Source organism: Leptonychotes weddellii, chromosome 16 (assembly GCF_054177405.1).
Source record: "Leptonychotes weddellii isolate Sample4059 chromosome 16, ASM5417740v2, whole genome shotgun sequence".
Taxonomy (NCBI): domain Eukaryota; kingdom Metazoa; phylum Chordata; class Mammalia; order Carnivora; family Phocidae; genus Leptonychotes; species Leptonychotes weddellii.
This window is the reverse complement of record NC_138384.1, coordinates 1,706,342-1,726,865: the sequence shown is the minus strand read 5'-3', so window position 1 is coordinate 1,726,865 and position 20,524 is coordinate 1,706,342. Positions and strand designations below refer to the sequence as shown.

Sequence of the window (20,524 nt, the reverse complement as noted above, 5' to 3'; positions counted from 1 at the left end):
CCGCCCCAGCCCCCAGTCAACACTGTGTCACCTCTTCCTCACCCCAAAACACATGGGGGGGGCTGGTTCCCAAGTGTGAACCTCACTTGGGTCACCCGATCTGAACCCAAGCTTGTGCCTAAACTCCCCTGGGTGGCAGCCTGAGGGCCCCTCTAGCCCCAGGCAACAGCCCGGAGGACACCATCTGTCACCGGCAGGCCCTGGCCAGCCTCTGGCCCCTCAGTGTGTCTCTACTGTCAGCTAGCCACCGACTCCCTGTCTGGAAAACTTGGTAAGGAACCCAAAACGTGTCAAACGGCAATAAATACCACTCTTGTTATCTTTTAGAGACAAACAGAGAAACACTCTGGTAAGGATGATTGTTCCATTCAAGCCAACCCCAGAAATCTACCACTGCTGACCAGCCCTTTGGAATCCATCTTCCTGCTGCATGACCCAGACAGCCGCTCAGCTGCCCCAGGGACTCAGGGAGGGTACAGAAGTCTTCACACTCAACGCCCCCCCCCGCCAAGGAGCTCTGCTGGTGTCTGAGAGGGCACGGCCAAGGGATGGGCACCGTAAGAGAAAGGGGCAGAACCAACAACCCAGCCGGTGGTACGGGGGCTTACCAAGAACTCAGCCAACCAAGGAGCAGACAAGACAGGATGTGCGATTGCAGGGCCCTCGCTGACCCGGAATACAGCTGTATCCAGCTGTTCTGGTTCCAGCAACGCAGGGAATGGAGGCCTTGGGCTTCGTACTGGCCACTCATGCCTGTGGTGGCCATCAGGGTGTCTGGAACATTCAGTGGGGCACACGAGTCACCGACAGACTGCAGGGTGGGTGGGCTGGTCCTGCTCCTGGCGGACTCTCGCGATCCTAGAACGCACCGCTGCCTCTCCCCCTGCTGAGCCTCTAAGGTGCGCCCATCCTGGTGTTTCAATCACAGCATCAAGCAGCAGAGACAGCTCCTTCTCTGGAAGCTTGTTTATTTATTCTTGTTGGTCCACTCAAACTGAGTTTTTTAGCAATAACCCTACGGACATGACAGCAAAACAGAGACTTGTTTGTACAAGGAGTTTCTTCAGGGGATTTGTGAGTTCTCTTTCAACCTGGCTGATTAACAAATACCCTCTTCCCTCAGACCTGCTCTGTCACAGAGACAATCAGTAACGCTCCGGCCTCTGACAACAGAAAGCCGAGGTGGAGCCAACAAGCTCCTCCAAGCAGCTCCTCCTGAAGCAGCTGCACCGCTGGACCGCACAGCTGGGGCTGAGTGCCACGTCCCGGCAGTGGGCAGAGCGGGCACCGGGAGGACCCGGAAGGTCCCAGGAACGAGCCACGGCATCCCATCAGCCATGCCTGAGGACCCTGCAGCGAGATTCCGCCCTGAGTGTCCGAGGAAGGCCCAGACTGCCCCAGCATCCAAGCGAACGGCCATAAACATGCCACTGGAGACCGAGCACCCAGCTTTTCTACCAAACCCAGCCCACGTCGACTGAAAGGGTGCCGTGCCGCCTGGGCCCCAGCCTGGCCTCTCTCTGATGCCGGAGCTCCCGCAGGCACAGCCCCCAGAGTGGGGCTCCGGCAGGCAGACAGGCTACCGTCAGGGGACAGGGTCCTAGTTCTAGTCTGCTGTTGAGAGCCCACCCCTGCCAGGCTCCATTCCAGAGGCTTGCCAGTCTGACAGCTGAGGGCCCACTGTCGAAGCTGGTGGGGGCTGAGCAGCGTGAGAAGGCTGGGCGAGCGAGGGGCCGTTTCTGGGGCAGGTCAGCTCTTGTTCTTCCATGACCACCTTCCCGGGCCAGGCCCTGCTCTGTCTATTAGCATCCAGGCAATGATGCGGATGGCCTATGGGAGGGAACAAATGGGATGTTGGCCCTGTTGCTAAAAACTAGAAATACCACGTTCTCATTGTAGCAGGTATTTAAGATGAAGAAAGGTACCAGGTGTGACTTCAAGGCCCAAATGCTGACCCCAGCCATGCACCCTGGAGCGGGCACCGTTCGGTATGTGCACGGACCAAGGCTGCCACCGTGATGACCCCCACTCCACGGGCGCTGGACAGCAGCGCCATGTGGAGACAGTGGGGTCCCCGACCTCAGGCTTCCCGTCCTCCTGCCACTCTGCCAATGACAGCCTGGAGCCTGAAAGGGAAAGAGCAGAGAGGGGCTCTAGCATCTCTTCCTGAAAGAGGCTAGTGGAGCAGTTCTGAGTCGTCGGGGACATTCACTCAGAGGCCCCCGAGCACAGCCAGCGGCAGAGAACACACAGAACCGCCCAGCCAACAGGAACTTTATTTCAAAGATCGGCAGAGACACAAAGCGTGTAAAGGTGGTCGGCAGGCTGCCACCAAGAACTTCTAGAAATCAGAGCTGAGACCTCCAGGCCGACAAAGTACCATCAACCAGGAATGCGGCTTCTTGTCTGGCCAAAGGGAAACCGCCCACAAAGCACCCGCGTGCCACCTCGTCTTCCAGGTGCCGCCTGCAGCGGGGGGGGCCTCGCCCCAGCACGGGGCCCCGCCAACACCACCAGGGCAAGCGGGGCCGCACAGATCACCACCTCGCTGCGGCTGCGTCCCAAAGCCGCTTTATTTTAAATCACACCCAGTGATACTGAGGGAAGGCAACTGCACCTCACACAGGTCAACTTCTGGGGGCGGGGGGACAGTGCTCAGGCCAAGTCGTCGCACAAAGCGTCTGCCACGGCGTGGGCTGCTCTCTTCCCGGCGTGGGGCCCCACGTTGTCCAGGGTGAGCTCTACCCGACACTGGTGGGGCCTGAGCAGGCCGTCCGCAAGCCGCTCGGCGGGCAGCACCGTGCGTGCGGGAGCTGCTCCGTGGGGAAGGAGGGGGCGGGAAGGAAGCAAGTTGAGCCCAGGACGGCGGCCTGGGTCTGGCAGCTCCAGAGGCCACCCGCTCACCGCCTGATGGGGCGATCACGGGCACCGAATTTAAAGAAATCACATGGCGAGGGCATTCTTCACTCCATCCAAGAAACCAACACGGCGCCGCTCAAATGCACTCCACGTACGAATGTTCTTTCAAAAACTTAAGCTTGCCTTGAGAGCACATCTACAAAGCAAAGCCAAATTTTAATAAAACTTCAGTAAAGCAATAAAGTCTCTCATTACCAGTAAAAATTAGGACTTTGGGAGCCAACTGACCCCCAAGCTCTAGGTCTCCTGGCACCCCTCACCGGCACGTGCACCACACTCACCCCCAGCCTCCCCGCCGCTGTCCTCGTCCTCGTCCCCGCCCTCGGCACCCTCATCCTCATCACTGTCCTCTTCGGAGTCCGTCTCCTCCAGCCACTCCTGAGTTCCTTTAAAGCAAAAGTGCACATTCCAAGCTTCAGCGCGGTGGGGCAGCCCCCTCACAAGACTCCCGGTGTGGAAGCGGCCCGAGCCCCGGCACCACCGCACGCTCAGAGGAAACGCATTTTCTCTCGGTCTCCGAGCAGAGGTGGGGTGAAGGAGACTGACGGGCGAAGACACAAGACCCATAAAGAGTTCTCTCCTGCTCCCCAGCTCTAGCCTGGTCTCGTTGGAAGACAGGAGTCTCGCACTGGCCACAGAGGAACTTTCCCCAAGTGTGGATTTTAACTTTGTTTCTAGTCTCTGGGCTTAAAGAAAGGAGCAGTGGCTTGTGTCCAGCAGCTGCCAGGGCAGGACATGGAGGCGAGGGACGGAGCAGTCTGGACCAGAGCAGAGGAGGCCTGGAGGTGCCCCCAGGTCCTGGGCCAGCTCCCCTCACGTGCTCAGAGGCGGCTGTCCCCGGACGAGGGGCTCTGTGAGATCTGTTCTGTACAAGGCCCCTGGTGAGCAGCAGGAAGACGGGTCTGAGGCTCATCGGGAGTGCTCGAGGAGGCAGCCCACCCCCCTCCGCTCCCAGAGCAGGGATGGACGCACAGAGGATGCGGCCCCTTGCCAACCGCGGGCTCAGTGGCACAGGGCAGATCTGAGGGGGCGCCTGCTTGCAGGCAGATGTGACAGAGACGCTTTGCTGGGGTTCCCGCCCCAACCTGAGGAGGAGCGTACCTCCACCCCAGCTCACCTGGATCCATCTCCACCAAGGCCGTCCACTCCTGCATCTTGTGCAGATCTAGGCGGTACAGGTCGCTGAGGGTGACCTGGCGGTCACCTGCCTCAAACATGCCTCCGTACAGGTAGAGCTGGCCGTGCTTCACGGTCAGCATGGCGTTCGAGCGGGGGCTCGGCTCCACCACAGCGCCGCCGGCTTCATCAGGGCTGTCCTCCTCGTCGGATGGGGGCTGTCCAGCCGAGCCCGGGGCAGCCAGCATCTGTTTAATGGTCACCACGGTCCCGTCCTCTGTGACCACCTCTCTGACCACCTCCAGCGGCTGCTGGGCACCGGCTCCCCCCCACTCCCGCTTGTTAGCACCTTCGGGCTCTGCTTTTTGGCCCCTCCTACGTTTCTTCTTCTCTGACTTAGGTCCCTGTTGAGAAGAAGCAAGGCCATGCATTTTAGCAGCAGACAGCGGTGAGCAGGCAGAACCCCTGGGCCCCAAGGGGGCTGGGCCACAGGTGAAGCACCTGTTGCGGTTCACCCTGGGGGCACAGAGCCTCTGCCTGCGTGTGACCCCTCCGAGAAAAAGGCAGAGAGCGCCACACATCCAGACACTGGGCGCACGTCCACCCGTTTTCCCACAGAGACTCTGCAACCGGAGTGGGGTCTCTGCCGGAGTGGGGTCTCCGCCAGAGTGGGCCACCTCCTTCGGCGTCGGGGCCGCTGACCCCATCAACTCCTCTAGACCTGAAGCCCCAGGGGGGCCCCGCTGCTGGGACGGCCACCCATGGTGCCGCTGTGGAGTGGAGGGACGTGGGCGTCCCTGCCCACGACGACAATAAAGACGCCGAAAGCTCCCACGGGCCCCACACACACAGGGACTGGGGAGGCCCGGGGCAGCTTGAAGCCTCGCTGGAAGAACTGGCTGACGTGGCAGAAGGAAAGCAGGTGCAGCCCTGCATCGGGGTGCACACTTCGGGGCCCGGCTCTACCTTCAGCTGCCCCGCAAACCAGCGGTTCCTGGCGGCATCATAGAAATGCAGGTCGTTGAGGAAGTCCCCCTCCAGGCTCTCCTCCTCTTCCTCGTCACACACACCCCCGAAGAGCAGTGTCTGATGGTTCGGGGTCACAGCCACCGAAAAGCCAGACCTCGGAGTGGGCTTGGCTCCTGCAGGATTAATCCGGGTCCAGGCCCACCTGCCTGCTGGAGGAGAGGGAACACAGGGTAAGAGTTTGCCGGCCGCAGGATCACCCAGGATCACCGACCCCAGTGAATGGGACAAGCGGAAACGCAAGACTGCAGGTAAAAGGGCACCAAGTTCAGGCATTCTGAGCCCTCTGCAGAAACAAAACACAGTTCAACACGCCCCAGAGTTTCATCCTGCTCCTGAAGGTCCTGCGTGCACTAAGTAACGTTTCCACATGCCCTCCAGACAGCCCCTGGGCCAACCACGCCCCAGGGGCGGCTCTGAGGCCGGGCGGAGAGCGAGGCGGGCAGGCCGCAGTGCTGGGAGGGCCTCACGCCGCGCCAGGCCCCGCGGGGGGGCCGGGGGACCGAGAGAGCTGCTCCGTGCGGGCTGTGCGCACTCGCCCACTGCTCAGAACCGCAGACTCTCCCGCAGGCAACATGCTCGCTCTCGCTCTCTTGGCACGTGCCTGATGAACGTGGTAACGCTCAGAACGTGACCTAGTGTGAAGCATGGGGGATATCTTCCCACCACATCTAGAAAAAAGAACCGAGACTGTCCTTTTATTGAACGTTTAAGGAAAACTAAACAGAAGCAACAAATGGCCAACGCCGTACCATGTCGTGCCCACCTGTTGTTCATCAGCACACAGCACAGCTGTGACTCCGGGGGGCACCCAGTACTGGGCCACGAGGACTACTCCTCACAGCCAGCATGTTAACGTGGTACAGAAACAGAGAAGGAAAAACATCAGAGTGCCCTAGCTCACAGCACACCGCGTGCTTCTTGCTGGCGGTCGAGGGCCTGATGCCCGGGTGCACAGGTTGAGCACACGGGCTCAGGGTCCGGTTCCAGCTCTGGCTCCCTGATGTGCACACCAGGCAGCTTTCTCCTGGACTCCAAACCTTGGTGCCCACTGAGGAAAAGGCAGATGTCCTCATCGGTCACTGCAGGGCAGCCTGGCTGACTTCCTGAAAAGTGCCCGGCTTCACGGAGGTTAGGGTGGGAGAGACGGAAGGTGCTGTGTGCAGCAGCCCCATCATTCTACAGCTTACAGCCTCACGGGGCGGGTGAGAGGCTTGCTGCGGGTCCCAAAGCAGACCCAGGACCAGATTGGATCACCTGAGTCTAGCCCAGCCTGCTCATCCCAAGTCTCACAGGCCACCACCTGACTTTCTGAGCTTCAGAAAGCAAACGGGGGGCCGCTGACCCACAAGAACCATGCCCAAATCTCACATCCTAGCAGCCACTTGCTCGAGTGGGAACAAGTCAGGGAACAGCTGACAAACAGTGGCTTCCACTCGCTCTGAGGTCGCCGTCCCAAACACCCGAGGGTGAGCACTCCTCGGCTGTCCCTGCTGTGCAGACACTTAGGGTTATTCATGAGCACCTGGCCTGCCTGCTCCGGTGAGGACTTGCCCATGACTCCAGCACAGTGTGCAGGGGTTCGCCGCCACCCTCCCTTCCCCCAGCCCCCAATCCACAGAGCAGGAGGGCTCTCGGGTCCCTGCCCTGCTTCCCGTAGGAGCCCGTGGCCCACTCCCATGACCCAGTGCATGTACCTTCTCTTCCGTCCTCAGGCTGCAACAGGAACATATCTGAATGCTGGGTGCCTCTGTCCACATCTTTCTTGACTCTCTGCAAAAGGAACAGGGAGTCGTGAGAACTGGCCAGGTGCCACCTACAACACCCCGCCCAGCCCCCTCAAGCTTGTGGTCTGCCTCCCTACTGGGGTGCAGGGGGGTGGGGGGCACCCTGGGAGCCTTCGTTCGGATGAGCCTCAAAGAAAATCGGAACTACGACCCGTTCAATTCTGACCTCATTGAGCAGATGTAATAAAAAATGTTAGTACGATTTATTAACCAAGAATAGATTTTGAATGTTAAGAATTCACCATTCTAACAAGAACTGTCGTGAGCTCCCAAGGCTCTGCAGTGACCCTGTTCCAGGTGGAGGGGCCCTCCCCCGAGGCCATCATGAAGTTCCATCGCAGTTCCCGTGTGTCCCCAACCCCATCATCTTTCAATTCATGTGCTCAGACTTCCCTGCAAGAATCACATTCACACTTGCTGCCCAAGCCAGCCAGGTGCTGCTACCACTTAAAAACTCTTCTGAGGGGCGCCTGGGTGGCTCAGTCGTTAAGCATCTGCCTTCAGCTCGGGTCATGGTCCCAGGGTCCTGGGATCGAGCCCCGCATCGGGCTCCCTGCTCCGCGGGAAGCCTGCTTCTCCCTCTCCCACTCCCCCTGCTTATGTTCCCTCTCTCGCTGTGTCTCTCTCTGTCAAATAAATAATTAAAAATATTTAAAAAAAAACAAAAAAAACCTCTTCTGAGCGTCGCCAGCAATGAAACCAAGGTTTCTCAGCCCTGAGTCCTCCGCGTCACGTCAGCTGCACTGGCCCAGACTCCCCATCTCTGACGACCCTCAGGAGCGGAGAAGTCGCTGCTCAGCTGTGCTGCATCTTGGGTCTCCCCTGAGATTTGTCTGACGCTTCTCTCAGCACTGCTGGGGCCGTGGGCCCCACAGGTAAGGTGCCCTTCCCTTGCAGCACACCAGGGGTGCACGCTGGCGCCAAGACTTACCACTGCTGCTGATCCTGGTCACCTGGCTGTCACCTCTGCCCCCTCCGAGTCTGCAGCTTTCCACAGTCCTCTGGGGAAGGACATCACTGTGCACAGCCCCGCTTGCGGAGACGGAAGTCAGACTCCAGCCCTCAAGGGCGGAGTTGGCCACATGATTTCTGTGGAATTCTGCATAGGGATTTGTCCCTTTCCCCTGATTTATTTACTCATTCAATCATTTGCTTATAATCAAATGGACTCACAGATTTTTATGTTCTACTCTGGGCTGTAATCCTATCCACTTTACTTACTTTGTTGCTAAAACAGTTCCAGCTGTGGCCACTGGAAACCCTTCTGGTGGCTCCTGTGTCCGTCTGACACAGCCCGTCATGTGGGTTTCCTATAAGCACACCCTGAGGTTGGGGCACCACAAGATCCTCCAGCCTCATCCCGTACGTTTCTTGACCCAGGCCTGGAATCTGCCATTTCCCCGAGGAGCCCCAGGTCCTCTCACTGGACATGGTTAGAAACCGCGATCTGGGCACCAGGAGTGCTCGCTGCTGCGGTTACTTCTACCCCCCCCACCCCCAAATGCAAGGCAGGATCAGGAAATATGGACGCATACTTCCTTTCCTCTCAAACACAGGTGTGCGTTCACTACAGGGGGGAGAAGCTGGTCTCCTCTTGGAAAACAAAGCCACAATCCCACTGTCCACAGACTGGACATGTGACCTGACTATCCTAAGGCCCAGGAGGTTCAGGATCGGCCCTGAGTGGGGAATGGCCTGCATCTCCGGAAATGAAAACTGGGGGCGCCTCTCTGGTTTTCCTTCCGGACACATCTGCAGGATTCAAGTGAGGCAATGCCTGCACATTATTCAGACAAGATGTTTGCACAGCGGGAGGGGCTACCCTTCCACCCCAAAAGGCCTGGCACGTGCAGGAACTGCATTCACAGCCAGAGGCCCTGCCCGCCAAGGGGACCTGGAACGAGTTCAGTGACCGCTCTGTTGCTAGAGACGCAAGTTACAGCGGAGCCGCACCCCCGCGTTGCTGCACCCGCTGACCCGCGAGCTGCGGCAGTGGCCAGAGCCTGCTAGTTCAGGGGGCTCTTCTATGCCGTACCAATTAAACACCTCCTCCCAAGGCCCACGAGCCAGAAGGCTTCCCGAGAAGGGCGATGCCACAAGCCCGGGGCCACAGCCTCGTGCCGGCTGGCGCGTGGGCCAGGGCTCTGGCTGGACGGGGACGGGCAGCCCTTCGGACCAGAGCCCACTGGTGCCGGGGCTCCCCACCCCACCAGCTCACTAACTCCTCCTGTATAGCAGTTACTTTTCTTGAAGTGCAGGGACGTGCCCAAAATCCAGTCTGCAGTCCTCACAGGGACCCACAGGGAGCTGCCCTGTGTAACGCTGTTGTCGCGCTGCTGCTCCTAACGGGCACGGCCAGGCGCCCACGGGATTCAACGGGCCCGGCGGAGGAAGCAAGTCTGCACAAGCCTTGGGACACGTCCACTTCCCACCTCGGCAGTGTGACGTCCCGTACAGCGTCTCAGCCTCTCTCTGGGGAGGGGCACTTGGGTGAGAGGCTGAAACTGGATGCATTTTACAAAGAATGTATTCCCCCGCTCACTCGTTTCTGTCCACTGCAGTACTAATGGAATCCATGGAACCCAAAGACACTTTCGACAGAGACGTGTATCAAGCGTTACAACGTTACACTGAAAAACAACACAACTATCTCCAAAGTGACTGAGAGTGTGACTGAGACCCAGGCACCTCCTCCCACTGCACTCATACTCTGCACTCGGCTCTGAATCAGCAGCTCTAGCTCCCTCGGCCTCAGATGTGGAGATGGACTCCCTTCAACCTCCTGGGCCACCCCAGTTTCAGGACAATCTGACCCCAGCAAGGGGCGGCAACGGCTCTGAGACGAGTAAGGGCCCTGCGCTGCTGCGCTCTGAGGACCCTTTGTTTGTCAACTGTCCACTCTCTGGGGCCTTCCCCAGTTTGTCCCCAGAGGGTAGGGAGAGGTTCCAGACAGAGTGGCTGCAACCTGGTTGAGAGTCAAAAGTGAAAAGGACCGTGTGGAAGAAGCACCTTCAAGGAACCCATGTTCCCAGGGCCAGTGAAAGCACCGTCCTCAGCAGATCCCCACCAGGGCCTGCGGGGACAAAGGAAGACGCCACACGCCACTGGGAGAAGGTGCTCCGCAGCTCCTGGGGAGGGGATGGGGCGGGGCAGGGCAGGGCAGGGAGGCCCACGGCCTTGTCGCTCCTGTCCTGATGGCTGAGAACCAGCACGGAACCACCCACAGAAACTACCCCGTGTGCATGAGACGTCCTCCCCAAAGGCAAAGAGGAACTACTGTAAGCCAAGCCATGAATGCCGGGCTCACGAGTCCAACAGGTGCAGACGGCCCTGCCCCCTCTCTCGAAGCAGCCAGCATTGCCAACCAGCCACCTGAGCATCTTGGCAATGGGAGGTCCTTTTATAAAGTTAGCAAAACTTCATCCTGGTTCCCTGGATTCACAACAGCAGCAAACTTTCAACACCCGGCCCGGGACAGCTGAGGTGCCCAGGTGGACCATCTGTGATACACGAAACCACCAACAGGCCGTCTCTCCCACACCTCACAAGTTCAGACCCTGCTCTGCAGGCCGCCCCCGGCCACTTCCAGGGCATCTGCACTCGATGCCGTGTTTGGCAGCTGTCAGCTCACTGCCATGGTGCCCGACCATGCCTGCCCTGGGCGGGGACACCGGGCAGGAAGCAGCACTCCGCCAGTCCAGGCTGCAGGACTGTGAAGTGTGTTCCAGTAAGGACTCAGGCAGCCCGTCACCCACTTAGACTAACACCCTAATATCCCATAGCAGCCCTAACTCCCATCTTCCCCTGATTGGGATAAATCCCCCATGGATCCAAACAGACAAGCTCTTCACTGTGATTCAAACGCCAAAGGCCTGGAGCAAGTGGTCACTGAGTGAAGTGGATTCAGCTTGTCCACACCCCTAGCCAGTGTTCCTAGTTGGAGAAGAGCAGTTGTTGAGAAGGAGGCACTATTTTGATTAAATATCCTCTTTAAAGTCGCGTGAGCGTCACAAGGTTCCCTTCTGTATCCCGTCCGGTTCACTCTATGAAGCACAAGATGTGGGCACAAGCTTGTGGCCAAAGCAACCTGTTTCTCGGGCCCTCCCATCTATCAAACATCTAGCTAAGGCCAGAAAACCAATATCCTCTTTCCAGAACAAAGGCTGACCACTTCCTGAGCGGTAGGGCCATGACTCACTAGGGTGAGAGGGGTGGGAAGAAGGCGGAAGCGGGACACTCCCCCAGTGCAGGACGGACTCCTTGCCTGCTTCATCCCAACCACCAAGAGGCGACCTGCTCGGCCCCCCAAGTCAAAGGGCCCATTCCATATGTGGGAAATGACATTTAAAACCACAATGAGACACCACACATCCGCCAGAATGGCCGAGAATAAAAAAGACTGGTGGGGGGCGCCTGGGTGGCTCAGTCGTTGAGCGTCTGCCTTTGGCTCAGGTCATGATCCCGGGGTCCTGGGATCGAGCCCCGCATCGGGCTCTCTGCTCAGCAGGAAGCCTGCTTCTCCCTCTCCCACTGCCCCTGCCTGTGTTCCCTCTCTCGCTGTGTCTCTGTCAAAAAATAAAATCTTAAAAAAAAAAAAAAGAAAAAAGACTAGCGGCATCAAGGGTTGGCAAGGGTGTGGGCAACCAGTGCGGGAAGGGCTGCAACACGCTCCACCCTGTGACCCAAGCAGTCCTGCTCCTGGGTATCTGCCCAAGAAACCAGAAGGTAGAGCCACACAGTGACCTGCACAAGAAACTCACAGCAGCTTTGTTCATAATGGTCAAAAACTGGAAACAGCCTGGTGTCCACCAATAAAGAACTGAGAAACTGTGTGTCACAGTGGAATACTGCTTGGCACGAAGCAAGCAACTAAAACGTGCAACGTGGTCAGATCTCAGAAGGACGTCTTCCTCCACCGAGCACATCTGTCACAAGTCCTAGAACAAGCACGTCGAGGACAAGGTGAGACAAAGCAGAGACCGGCACCTGCCTCCAGGTGGGGAGAAGGGCATGGCAGATGAGGGCTTCCAAGCACCCACACACACACATCTGTCACAACCAGCAGGTACACACTTAAAATGTGTGCACGTCACTGCAGAGAAACTGTACATTAAGAATGGAACGTTGAGGGGCGTCTGGCTGGCTCAGCTGGAGAAGCATGTGACTCCTGAGCTCAGGGTCAGGAGTCTGAGCCCCCTGATGGGTGCAGAGAGGATGTAAAATAAATAAAGTTAAAAACAAAAAAAACACTTGAATGCTGAACTCTACATGCTGGTATGCATGCTCTAGTATTCAGGGGGGAGTGACCGATGTCTGCACTTTTCTCTGAAATACGCCCAGAAAGATGTGAACAGCTACATGAAGAAGTGTGGACAACAGAGCGCTAACTACAGAAGGGTCTGGGTGGGGGGACGTTAAGTGCTTGTAAGTCTTTTTAAGTCGCTCTATGTTGGAGAAATTTTCAAACTATGAAGGCTAAGAAAAAGCCTGCAGTGAGATGCCACCTCATCCCTCTGGGGCTCACAGGCGCGTGCAAGCTGGTGAGGGGCTGCTTGTGGGCTGCCGACGCTGTGCAGGGCACCCTGTGCGGGGGACACACACCAGAGCCAGCACATCACGCTGTGCATACCCCCAGAGAGGCGTGCGGGAGCACTCACTCCAGCATGTCTGTGCTGCTCGCAGCGACGGCGGCCTCTACCATAATCAAACACTGTACGTAGTACCTGGTGTCTGTGGCTTAGGCATCAAGAGCACACTCCTCCCAATACAGAATTATTCACACTGCAGCATGTTCGGGCCATATGGGTTACGACATAATACGGCTTAATGTGGCTGAAAAAAATCTTAATATATCCACAGGGGAGCAGATGAACACTACATCTATCTCTACTTCAACAGAAAGCGTTTCTATTAAACCATTCGCAATCCTATTTGGAAGTTTCCATTCCTGGTGAAAAAGGCAACAGAGAGGAGCTCCTGGTTCCCTGCCGGCCGCGTCTCACCTGTTTCGAGTAGCCCCCATAGATGACAATGCTGCCCTGGGGGGTGATGGACATCTGGCAGCCTGACCGAGGTGCGGGCCCAGCCCCTGATGGGGACAGTCTGCTCCAAGTGAACGTGTCCAGGTTAAAGGCATACACATCATTGTAGTAGATGTAATCTCTGGTTATAACACAGGGACACAAACAAGGAGGTGGAACATTAAAAAGTGAACCTGATTCAAATTAAAGGTAAATTTTCTGCCATTTGTAGTTAAGTTATTGGTTTCATTAAAGTTTAAATCCACATGGGGCGCCTGGGTGGCTCAGTTGTTAAGCGTCTGCCTTCGGCTCAGGTCATGATCCCAGGGTCCTGGGATCGAGCCCCACATCGGGCTCCCTGCTCCTCAGGAAGCCTGTTTCTCCCTCTCCCACTCCCCTGCTTGTGTTCCCTCTCTCGCTGGGTCTCTGTCAAATTAAAAAAAAAAAAAAAGTTTAAATCCACATGAAGGGACCGCGGGCATATGTGAGTTTGCATCTGGAAACTAGAGATAATGCTAGCTTAAAGAATACAGTAATCTGCCTGGATCTGAAAGCCTTTTTAGGCTGAAAGTTATACCATACTTCCTGACAAAGTTTACAAAATCACAATCTTGCAAATCGTTACATTAGGTTTCCACGTGTGAAATTTTTAGCTCATGAATTACAGAGCCAGGTGAATACTCAGACACTTAGAGCTGGGCTAGGGCTGGGAGGAGACCCTGAGCTGGGCTGAGCATTCCTGAAACCAATATGCCTAGAGGCCCGTCCCGGGGGCCCAGCAGCCCGGCAGCAGCAGGAGGGCCCTGCCTAGTGCGCCTGGGACTGAAGTGGCCAAGGACTCGAGTGCAGAAGGGACCTGGAGAAGGAGCCTGTGCGTGGGAAAACAGCGGCTCGAGGATGCAGTGTTCTGATGTAACGTCATGGACAGTCACAGGCAAAGCCAAGGGGCCTCAGGTCGGAATGACATGAGAAGAATAAGAGGTGCTCTCCATGTATTCAGAACAGGCAGCCAGGCCTGAAGTGAGAAGCCATCCCACAGTCTGAGCCCGAGTGGGGCGCCCCGCAGCCAGTGTGTGGAAGGGCCGCCAGGAGAGGAACGCGGGCCAGAGGCCGGGGTCCCCTGCCGCACACAGCCCGGGGCACAGGCCGCCACCTGGCAGGTGCCCCTCCTGACTGGCACCCACGGAAACGCACCTTCTGTAGGATGGCTTTTCATACGTGAACGGAGAACACGAATGCTCAAGACTTCTGAGAAGGCATCGCTAGATTCTACTGTTTCCTCAGATTTCACCCTGCAGATTTTTAGTAAAAAAACTCTATTCTAGGGACGCCTAGTGGCTCAGTTGGTTGGGCATCTGCCTTCGGCTCAGGTCATGATCCCACTGTCTTGGGATGGGGCCCCACGTCGGGCTCCCTGCTCAATGGGGAGCCTGCTTCTCTCTCTGCCCCTGCTCGTGCTTGCTTTCTCTCTCTCAAATAAATAAAATCTTTAAAAAAAAAAATGCTGTTCTACACATAAATATCAAGTTCTTTGGTTTTTACAAGTCAAACTAACTTGTTTCATATGGAAGGTGACCACACAGGTAGCTTTACTAGTACTGTGTTTTCCTACGTGTTTTAATACTTTATAAACAATAACTTTAAGCAAGATAACAGATGATAATAGTTTTGAAAACAGTTCGGATTTTGAAAAAGTTGCAGATTACAACCATTATAAACCATGATCCACTTTCTAACCTGTGAGCTCCCAGGGGAAGGCCTGCGTTGGTCCCACCATCTTGCACATAAGCGGTGAATTAATGTACCAACACACTCACGAATCCCCGTGTGTGTGACAAATAATTCCTAGTTTTTTGTTTTTTTTTTTTTAAAGATTTTATTTATTTATTTGAGAGAGAGAGAGAGAGAGCACATGAGAGGGGGGGAGGGTCAGAGGGAGAAGCAGACTCCCCGCTGAGCAGGGAGCCCGATGCGGGACTCGATCCCGGGACTCCAGGATCATGACCTGAGCCGAAGGCAGTCGCTTAACCAACTGAGCCACCCAGGCACCCCCTAGTTTTTTTTAAAAAGTGCCCAGAATAAATAATAAATGACAATCCCTCAGGTATAAACTTCTACAAACAGCCGGGGCTCTCTCATCCGATACGGCAATAACCCGCGTGCGCCTGCAGGGCGGGAGGGCGGGCTGCCCGAAAAGGAGCAATTTTCTGTGGAGGTCATGCTGCTCTGGGCACTGGTGAGCCTGGTGTCCTCATCTATGACGTGGGACCACAACCTGTTCTACCAACGGGACGGTCTTTGAGACTCAACATTAAAGCATCAGTACACCCATGTTACAGCTTTAAGGACACAAAAATCACTCCTGTTTAAGTTGAACTGAATTATGCTTTTAAAATCCCCTCCAAGGGTATTTAAGAATTTATATCTCCGGGGCGGGCACCTGGGTGGCTCAGTCGTTGAGCGTCTGCCTTCAGCTCAGGTCATGGTCCCGGGGTCCTGGGATCGAGCCCCGCACTGGGCTCCCTGCTCGGCGGGAAGCCTGCTTCTCCCTCTCCCGCTCCCCCTGCTTGTGTTCCCTCTCTGGCTGTCTTTCTCTCTGTCAAATAAATAAAATCTTAAAAAAAAAAAAAAAGAATTTATATCTCCTTTTCTCAATTAATAAAACGTCTTTAATTCATGAAGACAAACTGCAGCTTTAATTGAGCCAAATCTACACAACACCTCAACGAAGACCGGGGTAACGGGGGGTATGAAACACAGCAAGACTCCTAACACGGACCTCCTCCTTCACATCCACGTACAACGACGGATTTAGGAACCAGTCATTATCAGAAAAAATCATGTGACAGAAATGTGAGCGGTACCACAACCATTCGTATATTGATGACTCTGCTATTCCTTAAGGGGTTAGGAGATGGAAGCCTAGAATACGGCCACTGGGAGAGACACGTGCCCACCCTCCTCCACGTAGGGCCTGGTCAGGGGCAAAGCACAACACATGGGCCTTCGCCAGGCAGGACAGCCTTGCCGCATTACACAACCCAGCACTGCATGACGATGATGACAGGAACACAGACCTGTCACCACATGTGCTGTTTCTTGGGACTGAACTCAGGACCTTCAAGAGGGTATGGTGTGGACGACAGGCTCCCAACAACCAGAGAGCCAGCGAGCCTGGCCTGGCGTGAGCACACACAGAACACACGATCACGGCAGCTCGTACCAATGTGGCCACACACGGGCACACGGGAGGCCCCTCTTCAGACATCACTGCTCTCGCTGCGTTCCCCAACACTGAGAAGTTCAAAGTTATTTTAGGCCAGAGGCTCTCAGAGTGGGGTCCCCTGGCCAGCAACAGCAGCATCACCTGCAAGTTTGCAGAAATGCAGATTCTCAGATCCCGCCCCAAGCCCACTGAGTCAGAAACCAGAGGGTGGGGCCCGGCAACCAGACTTTTAACAAGCCCTCCGGGGGATGCTGTACCAGGCTAACGGTGGAGAATCCTGTGTTACATAGGACTGGCCATATCATTTGCAGGTCTCAGTGTAAAATAAAAATGCAGAGCCCATTATTCAATAACTATTAAGAATTTTAAGACACTGACAGCAGAGCATGGGGGTCCTGTGGGGTTGCCTCAGCTGCATATCCACAAAGCTGGCTCTGGTTTTAGGGATGGGTAGTGTTTTCCATGTGTATTCAGAATGGTTCTTCCCACAAAAACTCCACTCCTTACTGTTCCAGGAAAGAAAGATGTCCTGCTATTGGTACCAACCTTGTACTCTCATGGAAGCCACCAAAAAGGATTAACTGTCTCTTCCAGGCTACCATCCGATGTCCACTCCGACCTGAAGGGCCTCCTGTTGATCTGAAATGAAGGAAAAAAAAAAAAAAAAAAAAAGACCACTTTTTACACCGATTTCGGTTTCATAAGCACCTACTGAGTACCATTCAACTTGACCACAAGTAACCCAGACTATCCTCAGTCTACCTAGCTGCTGTAAACATGGACAATCAAATAGGAGACAGTCTCCATGACCTTGGAGTAAAGATCTCCGAGAGCAAGCAGGGACTTAGATACAGAAACTGGACTCCATTAAAACAGAAAACCTCAGCTCTTCAAAATAAACCATTACAGAATAAAACAGCAGGAGATGGAAAGGGGGGGTGAGATTTCTGCAAACACTCATCTAACCGATGACTCGCACCCAGAATACATAGAAGAACTCTTGTGCAAAAGATTTGAAGAGAAGGCTGAATAAAAACAGGAAAGAAAAGACACACAAATGGCCAACAAAGACAGCAAGAGATGGTCACCTCCCTCCATCATCAGTTGTTCGGCGAACAAGCTGAAAGCACAGTATGCCTCCTACCACAGGCCACTAGCGGCCAAAACCCAATGACAGGATCAAGTCCTCAGGAAGCACGAGCCGAGAGCTGGCTCCCTCACACAGCATGGGGGCAGGTGTAAGATGGCATGACCACTGCGACCCTTCCTTACACCGTGAAATGCACTTGGCACACCACCTGGCAATGGGATGCCAGATCCTTACTCAGATATGAAAACACAAGTGCATACAAAGACCTACATACACACATTGAGAGAAGCTTGATTCAGAACTGTCAAAAACCAAAAGCAGCCAACAGATGCCTCGACGACTGAATGACTAGTGCGGTACGTTCATACAATGGAATACTTGTCGGCAACAAAAGGGGGCTGTCTCCTGCTACACACAATACGGACAGGTCTCAAAGACATCACACTCAGCAAAAGCAGGCGTCAGAAGAGCACGTACTGTAGGATTCCACTTCTAGGAGATTCTTAAGAAGGCAAAAATCAACCTATGGTGATGAGAGTAGCTGCCTAGGGCCAAAGATTACAAGAGGACTGACAGCAAGTGAGCAGGAGAGAGCTTTGGAGTGACAGACACCTCATCTGTCCCAAGTATGGCGGTGGTTAGACAGGTCTCTGCATTAGCTGAAACTCCTCTCTAACTGTCCAGCTAAAAGGTAGTCATTTTATTGAATGTGATTTTATCTCATTAAACCTGATATTAAAATACATGGCAATAAATAACAGAAGGGACTTTTTGAGTTCTGGTCTGGCATACAAGGGACTTGGAAGTCACAAGTCTGTCCCAACAAGTAGAAAAACTGAACAGATTGAAAGTCAACAACTCTTCTTGGATCACACACAGGTCAAAGTGCTGGCCCCAAAATAAAGACAGACAAGTGAATACAGGAGCCACACTTCCAGAAGCAGAGGCTCACGAGCAGACACTGCCAGGAAAACCTGAACTGGACGGACTGCTGGAGGCTCAGGGCAGCCACACTCAGAGTGGAACACTCCAGGGGCCCCACCGTGCCATGAGACTTACGCGAGGGGCTCAAACGCATTCCCACAGTAAATATCACAGAAAAATCCCCTCGTGCTTCTGGCAGGGGCAGGGGAGGGGAGGAGGAACCATTCTGAAAAGCGCCTGAGCGTTCTATTCCCTCCGGGGAAAGTAGCTAACCAGAGCCCACGGCGTGCTGGAGCAGTAACAGAGCCAAACTGACCCACAGAAGTGCAATGCCCAACTCCCGCTCCCTCTGGGCAGGCTGGTCCACCGACGAAGAGGAGGAAAGAAACTGAGAGGCACTTGGGGAGTTCCCAGTCCGAGGCACGGGCTCAGTAAAGACCTGAGACCTCCTCACCGGACAAGCGCACGCCTCCCCTGCTCACACACCTCACCACCACACTCCTGAAGGCCTATTTTTGGCACCTCCTCCTAACTGGTACGTCACATCCTCCTAGTGAGGGGACACTTGCAAGGCACCTGAAAGGCAAAAACACAGTCTGAGGGTTCCAGAGCAAGGACCAGAACCAGATAGGCAGGGGTGCTGGAACCACAAGACCAGGAATTTAAAACAACTGTGATGAATACGCTAAGGGCTGCAACGGATAAAGCAGACAGCATGCAAGGACAGATGGACAATGAAAGCAGCGAGACAGAAATCCTAAGAAAGAACCAGAAAGAAATACAAGAGATCAAACCACTAACAGAAATGCAGACAGCCCAGAATGGCTCGGACGGGTTCACGAGCAGGCCAATGTGGTTAAGAACCCCCGAGCCAGAGGATACAGCAATGAAAAGCTTGAAAACCCAAAACCAAGGAGAACCAAGACTGGGAAAAAACAACAGACTGTGGGACAATTATGCTATAAAGGTGTAACAGAAGCACAGTGGGCTTGCCAGAAGGAGAAAACAGAGGAATAGAAGAAAAATACGAAAACGATGAGAATTTCCCCAAACTGAACTCTGACATCAAACCACAGATGCAGGATGGTCAGAGGACACTAAGCGGGCTACATGCCAAGAAAGGATACCTAGGCCTGTCATTTTCCAATGACAGAAAAGCAAAGATAAAGGAAAAATCCTGAAAGAAGCCACGGGAAAAAGAGCACTTTACCTACAGAGAAACAAAGATGAGAATCAAATCCAACTCTTGCTCAGACACCGTGCCAGCAAGGAGAGAGTGGAATGAAGTATTTATGGTGGTGGGAGAAAAACATCAGCAACACACAACTCTGTGCTCTGCGGAAGTATCCTTCCAAAGTAAAGGAGAAATAAGACTTTTCCGACAAACGAAAATTAATGGACTTGGTTGCCGACAGACCTGCCTCACAAGAAATGAGAGAGTGAGAGAGATTTGGGTCAGTAACTTGGATCTACATAAAGGAAGGAAAAGAACTGAAGAAGGAATAAAGTGAAGGTAAAATCAAAACTTCTTTCTTACTCTTAACCGATCTAACAAGTAACAGTTTGTTCCCAGTGACAGGAGCAGCGATGCATGTGACTGTAGGCTTCTATACACACATGTTCGTAAGCTTGTTCCTATCAGTGAGACAAAAGACAGCAATGACACAAGGACAAGGGAAGGAATGAAGATTATTTTGCTCTTTCAATGTATCCACACAACTCATGAAGTGGTGCAGTGTTATCTGAAGGTGGACTTGGATTAGTTGTAAATGTACACTGCCAATGGCAGGGCAGCCACCAAAAACAGTAAAAACATTGGTATAACTGATACGCCAAGAAAGAAGAAAACTGGAATCCTACAACATGCTCAATTAAAACCATAAAAAACGACCAAAAAGAGTCAAAGACAAACAGAAGAACAAAGGACAAGAGCAACAAACAGAACACAGTAACAAATACGGTAGATAATCCAGTATATCAATAATCACTTTGAACGTTAATGGTCTAAATGCACCATTTAAATGACAGAGATCATCAGAGCAGATCAAACACAAGACCCAGCTATGTGTTGCCTACAAGTAACCCACTTTAAACATAAAGATACATGCAGATAAAGAGTATACACATGGAGAAGATACACCATACCGACAACTAATCAAAGAAAAGTAAGAGTGGGCGCCTGGGTGGCTCAGTTGGTTAAGCGACTGCCTTCGGCTCAGGCCATGATCCTGGAGTCCCGGGATCGAGTCCCGCATCAGGCTCCCTGCTCGGCGGGGAGCCTGCCTCTCCCTCTGACCCTCCCCCCCTCTCATGTGCTCTCTCTCTCTCATTCTCTCTGTCTCAAATAAATAAATAAAATCTTAAAAAAAAAAGAAAAGTCTTGGGGCGCCTGGGTGGCTCAGACGGTTAAGCGTCT

The 20,524-nt window shown here is 54.2% G+C and overlaps 1 protein-coding gene across 4 annotated transcripts in view; it reads right to left on the bottom strand.

Annotated features, from left to right (window-relative positions):
- Positions 1–2,257: 2,257 nt before the first annotated feature.
- The window catches only part of KLHDC4 (kelch domain containing 4), a 43,833-nt gene continuing 25,566 nt past the window's right edge, over positions 2,258–20,524 (bottom strand). For 2 of the 4 annotated variants that reach the window (XM_081806262.1, XM_081806265.1), the window contains 7 exons: positions 16,641–16,733; positions 12,851–13,010; positions 6,759–6,834; positions 5,002–5,213; positions 4,037–4,439; positions 3,201–3,305; positions 2,258–3,055 (listed from right to left, as the gene is read on the bottom strand). In XM_081806262.1, the coding sequence (XP_081662388.1) occupies positions 3,033–3,055; positions 3,201–3,305; positions 4,037–4,439; positions 5,002–5,213; positions 6,759–6,834; positions 12,851–13,010; positions 16,641–16,733 (1,072 nt within the window). In that variant the 3' untranslated portion in view covers positions 2,258–3,032. The remainder of the gene's footprint in view (positions 3,056–3,200; positions 3,306–4,036; positions 4,440–5,001; positions 5,214–6,758; positions 6,835–12,850; positions 13,011–16,640; positions 16,734–20,524) is intronic. The other 2 variants (XM_081806263.1, XM_081806264.1) reach the window with 2 other exon arrangements.